This window comes from Dreissena polymorpha, chromosome 10 (assembly GCF_020536995.1).
Source record: "Dreissena polymorpha isolate Duluth1 chromosome 10, UMN_Dpol_1.0, whole genome shotgun sequence".
Taxonomy (NCBI): domain Eukaryota; kingdom Metazoa; phylum Mollusca; class Bivalvia; order Myida; family Dreissenidae; genus Dreissena; species Dreissena polymorpha.
The window spans coordinates 62,276,316-62,283,232 of NC_068364.1; the positions used below are offsets into that span (position 1 = coordinate 62,276,316).

General features: G+C 33.2%; 1 protein-coding gene across 1 annotated transcript; it reads right to left on the minus strand.

The window, feature by feature from the left end:
• Positions 1–2,890: 2,890 nt before the first annotated feature.
• LOC127847346 (sentrin-specific protease 1-like) lies at positions 2,891–5,895 on the minus strand. Its single transcript, XM_052379197.1, has 3 exons — positions 5,534–5,895; positions 4,777–4,900; positions 2,891–3,385 (listed from the first exon to the last, which is right to left on the minus strand). Exons 1-3 carry the CDS (start codon positions 5,653–5,655, stop codon positions 3,311–3,313), a joined length of 321 nt encoding a protein of 106 aa, XP_052235157.1. The 5' UTR covers positions 5,656–5,895; the 3' UTR covers positions 2,891–3,310.
• Between the last annotated feature and the right edge of the window lie 1,022 nt (positions 5,896–6,917).

The following is a 6,917-nucleotide window of genomic DNA, read 5'->3' on the forward strand; positions in this document are numbered from 1 at the left end:
AATGTTATATATATCGTTGATGTACATGCATTACGTTGTAAAGAAATATGGTAATGCCTAATTTACAGTCATGAGTGTTGCAGTTTTTTAATACAAAGTCAAAGATATAACATTGATTTTAGAAAATATTTTCAGATTATATATATATATATCATTATTTTAGCTAATTCACATGTACACTCAATTCAGGAAAACTATTGTATTATATTTCACACAATCATAGTTACCACTATCATCATTTATATAATATGTCAATAAGCTCGATTGGTAATTGTCGGTTCGGCTCGGGTAATGCTTTAAAGTACCCCGTGTACTCTTAAGTATACTTTAATGTACCCCGGATACGCTAAATATACTTTAACGTACCGTTGGTCTGTCTGTCAGTGCAGTCACTCACAAACTTTTCAGTGCTTTATCTCAGAAACTCAATATAAGTTTTCAACATGAAACTTTATGGGTGTATATGTATAGCTGAGGAGAGGTGCCATGCACAAGAACCATAACCCGTCGCTTTCTGAAATAAGAGTTATTGCGCTTTGTTGTTTTTGTATGATGTAACTAGGGCTATATCTCAGATACTATACAAGATTTTAACATGAACAGAACAGAATATTTTATTTTAGCTAAAGACAGCTCATCGCTATAAACATACATATGCAATAACAGCATGCGTGACAATTATATACAAAACATACATCCTTTTGAGGAAAGATCAATTTAAAAAAGTAATGACATACAACATGTTTTATTGAGAATGTCACATGGATGGGGTTAATACAAAGTGATCATATAATGTTAACACGAAATTTAATAATTGTTACAAATATAACATTATTCTAAGCTTATTGTCTTTGTGGAAGATATATCAATTATACTAAACATATAGCACATCTTCTCGTAACTTAAAGCATTTTAAACAAAAAATGGCAAGTTTTCTTAACACTATTTTGTTTGAACAATTAAGTAGTTCGATAAACTTGAACATACTAGGTCGTGATCTGTAATACTTTGGAATTAATGTATTCCTAATATCGGCATAATAAGGACATAACATGAAACTTAATGGGTGTATAATTATCAATGCACGAGAACCATAACCGTATACTTTCTTACATAACGGTTATTGCCCTTTCTTGTTATTGTTATTTTATGATGTAACCTTTTCAGGGCTATATCTCATTTATAGAACCATGCATAAGGACCACAACCCTTCACTTTCTTAAATAAGAGTTATTGCCCTTTGTTGTTTTTGTATGATGTAACTTTTCAGGGCTTTATCTCAGAAACTATAAATACAAGATTTCAACATGAAATTTCATGGGTGTATAATTGGTAGTGCTGCAACAATACGCCAAAAACCGTATTGCAATATATTGTCAGTTCAAAAACCCGTATTGCAATATATCGCAATATATTGCTAACTTGTACCAAAATTATAACTTGCCAATTACCCAATAATCCCATAAATTCCAATTTTAAAGCAAATTCCGGTAAATATTTACTATAAATGTGCTCAAGAATAATAAGAAACACAAACATTCGCAAATTTTCTTAAGTATTAAATACATTTTTGCAATTGTTACTATTTAAAGATGTGATGAAATAACGTCCAACCGGGGCGTTTTTCCCACTGAACACGCGTAATTCAGCTGACGTGATGTTCCCGTTTATACAACACAAAATACACCCATACTTTCCATGCGACGTTCTACATATCTGTATTATTTTCGCGCGCTTTTTATTGAGACAAAGGATAAAGCACGTTTTATTAGACGCTATATTTTTTTATTGTCGCGTTAGCATTCAAATTTGGAAGCGTGTTTCCGAAATTCGGATTACAAATAATGCTCAAATCAGAATCGAACGAAACATTTACAGCTGTGCGCAATTAATTCAACGATAATCTGTTCAAAAGCATCGAATGAATGCTCCCATGTAACAACGCTACTCCGTATAATACACTTTTTAGAATGCTTTTTTTACGTAAAAAATAATTTACACTGCTTTGTTTTGTTTACCTTTTTATCATTATTTCGGATGGCTTTTCTGGACGAAATGTGAATGAATTTTTGTAAAATTTTCGTACCGGTATGATGAAAATCATATCGCAATACAATATGCGGATTGCGTATTGCGATATATACCGATATACCGGTATATTGTTGCAGCCCTAATAATTGGCAATGAGAATAAGTGCCGTGCACAAGAAACATAACCCTAGTACATATGTACACGTCTGATGTTACTTTACAGGACTATATCACAGATACTATACACGTTTTAAAGAAGAAATTTAATGGATGTTAAGATATCAATGAGGAGAAGTGTCATGCACAAAATCTATAACCCTACACTTTCTTAAATAAGAGTTATTGCCAATTGTTATTTTATGTTGTTACTTTTAAATAAGTGAGATAAGGGTACAACCCTTCAAATAAACTTTTCTGTTAGTTCTGCACCCATCAATAATCAAAATTTATTTGGCGGGGGATAGCAATTTAACTAATTTGCTTATTATTAGTCTAAACGTTGAAATAGACTTAATATTTTAAGTAGCAATGAGAATATAAGACACAACAGACTCATCAGTCATCAGTATTATGTTAGCATATCTTTAGTCGGCTACTGAACTAGGGCAAATAAAGTTAAAGTTTATCAGGTGGTCTAAAAGTCCTCACCGCCTAGCAGATAAGTCTACAAAGTATTTTAAAACCGGTTCATGAACATGAAATGATAAGTCATTTACGCCATCGGGATTATTTATTTTAAGTCAATATGCTTTTGGAATCTTAAGGCACTCATTGAAAAATACACCAATACATAAATAAATATCTAGGTCAATTGTGATTCTGTCAAGCAATTATTATTATATCAATTATTATCTCCAGAGTTATTCTTTTTTTCTTACACTTATCATAATCTAACCATCTGCATTATTTTTGCCAAACAGGTGGTTTTGCAATCTGAGCACCACAATCATCAATATTTTTGTGTGGATATAAAGATGTTATAAAAATTTAGGATTATAAAACCTTAAGTTTTATTGTGCTGTACTTGTTAAGGAGATGTGTAATACCAACTGGCTACTTCTGTTTTCAGAACTAAAAGGCATATAAGGATTTTATTAATATTTTGTTGAGTTCTCAGATTAATCGAGCCCAAAGCACTTCCTGCTACAAAAACATATTTTCGAGCAACAACACATATTGATAATATCCATTTTAATGCCGTGCAGGTCTTTACAGTGGAGTGATCGAGTCGCACAGATTTGTTTGTCGCACTCCATGAATAAGAAGTCTGCGTCTCACGACTAGTCTCGATAAACTGAATCATGGGCCTGTCGCAACATTGTGGGATGCTTTTTCATGACCAAACATTTGGCAGTCTGGAAATAAAGTAAAAGTCATTCATACTTAACTTAAAAAACAACATTTGTTTGCAATAAGAAAAGCACATATTCACTAGATTAAGTGTTCACAAAAAATACTATTTCTGAAAATAAAATTGCAAGAACGATAGTTTGACAGTGAAAAGTATTCATGTTTTATGCATCATAAATATACAACCACATTAAGACACTGAAAAACAACTTTTCATACAAAATAATATAATGGAGCAAAGAGAATGCTTTTTTTCATTATATGACACATTAATAAATTAAAATATGAGTAATCTTCTTGTTTAACCTTTTTTCAGGGTTATTTGACAAAAGTGGGACTCTATAACACAGTTTGATCCTCAGGTTATGATATTACATATGAAATATCATGTCCTTCATAAATTAAAAGAAAATGCAAGGCTCTAAAAACCAATGCACCAACAGAAAGATACGATGATTATATTCTACATTCTCCCATTATTTTGTTGAATAAAAGTTAATGCAGATCTTTATTATGCAAACTAGAGCTTTGTCACAGACGTGACTAATACCCCCACGTGCCGCATTGACACAGACTATTTTGCATGCTATCTTTACAAAACAAGAGAATCAAATGTATGGCAATTTTTAAGAATGATAATGCCATTATCATTTATGGCCATTTTGACCTTTGAACTCTTGAATTCTTTAGCATGACATGCAGTCCAACTTTATGGCCATTTTTTTACTTTTGAACTCCAAGTGTGACCTAGACCTTGGAGTTATCGACATAATTCTTTCGCATGACACATCGTCCAATGATTGTGAACAAATGTACTATGTATTTTTAAAATCTCACAATAAATGACATAGTTATGGCCCGGACAAGATCATTTATGGCCAATTTTGACCTTTGAACTCACAGTGTGACCTTGACGTTGCAGATATAGACGTAATTCTTTTGCGCGACACACCGTCCAATAATGGTGAACGAATGTGCCAAATGATTTTAAAATCTCACAATGAACAACATAGTTATGGCCTGGACAAGCTCATTTATGGCCTTTTTTGACCTTTGAACTCAAAGTGTGACCTTGAACTTGGAGATATCGACGTACTTTTTTCACGCAACACACCGTTCTATGGTGGTGAACAAATGTACCAAGTTATTTTAAAATCTAACGATAAATGACATAGTTATGGTCCGGACAAACTTTCGGTTTAAAACACACTAAGTGACCCCGTGACCTAGTTTTTGACCCAGCATGACCCATATTCAAACTTGGCCTAAACATCATCAAGATACAACTTGTGACCAAGTTTGGTGAAGATCGGATGAAATTTCGGGACAGACCGACAGACCGACCGACAGTACGACAAAGTGACTCCTATATAGAAATATAAATCTAATTTATTACCATCAATGCAAACACTCCACAGCTGTTTCCATGGCGCTGTTTGTTGCAAGGTGGCGCTTTTAACTCTGAACTGAATTTTTCCAAGCCATCTTTCACAATTTGCGCTCGTTGACACATGAACTGGCTGCAACAAATATTTTGTTGGTAAAAATCAACAAAAATCATGTGCCTATATACTTAAGCGGTACTTTATCTATACCAAATTGTTTTTGTTATCAGTTTTCAAACATATATATATATATATATATATATATATATATATATATATATATATATATATATATATGTGAATCTATTAACACATTATTTGAAACACATAAGTGTGAGAGAAAGGACACAATAATAAATAAGAATGAACTAAGAAAGCAAGCTTAAATTTATATATAGCCTATCATTTTTAAAGTGTTGGTGGTCATTACAAGTTAATATTTAAGATAAAGATCCAAATATAGAAAACAAATAAGATTTACAAAGTTTTTTGAATATCTTGTTTGGTATATTGCCTGATGAATGATAACTGGAACTGGCCAAAAAAGCTCCCTAAATGTGACCTTTGATCTCTTGTTAACGCATGCGCTGCAGCTTCTCTACATGGAGAACATATGTGGTAAGCTATATTAAAAATGGCATATTCAATTATCGAATCACAGTTTGGATAAGCTTAGAGACACACATAAAATGCACATACAGCAACTGCTACTGTGACTGCTATATCAAGCAGGTAAGACAAAAAATGAATTACAGCTTTGAGCCTTACCAGAACAAATCGAACAAGGCCTTGTTGTTACCACCCAACGAGTCGTAAATGGTTACAGTCCTGGACATAACACTTGCAACCAGCAAAACCCAGTGATTGTTGCCTTTACATTGTGGCAGCATAAGTAGATCATACACATTGAAGTCCACCTACAAAATGTGAAATTATAATGTACCTTAAACAATGTATACATTACTAAACAGTGAGAAATCTGCTCAAATTACTTCAAAGAAGTATAGTGGCATGCTAGAATCAAGTACAGTTTAAGTTAACAATAAAACAAAAGATTGTCAGGCAATATGGTACTCCTGGAACAACTTTGTAGAGGTCATCATTTGCAAAGAACATGTAGAATTTATGAAGAACCACCACTTTTACATAACAATTCATGTTATGTAAAACGAAGACTTTGGCATTCATATCTCACAGACATATCAAGTCATTACCACTGCCACCTTCATCAACATAATTATTGGACACATAGAGAACTACTATATCTCACTACATACAAAATGTGGTAGCTCTAGATCCTAGAGTTAAGAACAAGAATAATTTTAAAGTTTTCACAAAATAAGCAAGAAAGAAGTGTATATTATGTTCAATTTTGTGACCCGCGGGTCAGGGTCAAATTTGACCCAAAGGGCATAATTTGAACAAACTTGGTAGAGGACAATAAGATGTTACTGCAAACCAAATTTGGTAGCCATAGTCCGAATGGTTTTCAACAAGAAGATTTTTTAAATTTTCACAAAATAGGCGCTTTATAAGCAGGGTCAAAGTTGACCCCAGAGGCATAATTTGAACAAACTTGGTAGAGGACTATAAGATGTCACTTCATACCAAATTTGGTAGCCCTAGGCCCGATGGTTATGGACAATAATGATTTTTAAAGTTTACCCTAAATTAGCCATTTATAAGCATATGTTCAATTTTGTGACACCCGGGGCAGTTTCAAATTTGACCCCAGGGGCATAATTTGAACAAACGAAGAAGAGAACTAATACATGTCAATACATACCAAATTTGGTAGCACTATGCCATACAGTAATGGACAAGTAGATTTTTTCAGTTTTCACAAAATAGGCCTCATATAAGCATATGTTCAATTTTGTGACCCTCGGGGCAGGGTCAAACTTGACCCCAGGGACATAATTTGAGCAAACTTGGTAGAGGACTATAAGATGTCACTACATACCAAATTTGGTAGCCCTAGGCCCAATGTTTATGGACAAAAAGATTTGTAAAGTTTTTATAAAAAAGACCTTATATAAGCATATGTTAAATTTTGTGACCCCCGGGGCAGTTTCAAATTTGATCCCAGGGACATAATTTGAACAAATTTGGTAGAGGACTATTAGATGTCTCTACATACCAAATTTGATAG

Coding starts and splice junctions, on each gene's coding strand:
- LOC127847346 (XM_052379197.1), bottom strand. CDS start 5,655: ATGCTGCCACAATGTAAAGGCAACAATCACTGGGTTTTGCTGGTTGCA. Junction 4,901..5,533: donor GCCTTGTTCGATTTGTTCTG/GTAAGGCTCAAA, acceptor TATTTGTTGCAG/CCAGTTCATGTGTCAACGAG. Junction 3,386..4,776: donor GTGGAGTGTTTGCATTGATG/GTAATAAATTAG, acceptor CTTTATTTCCAG/ACTGCCAAATGTTTGGTCAT.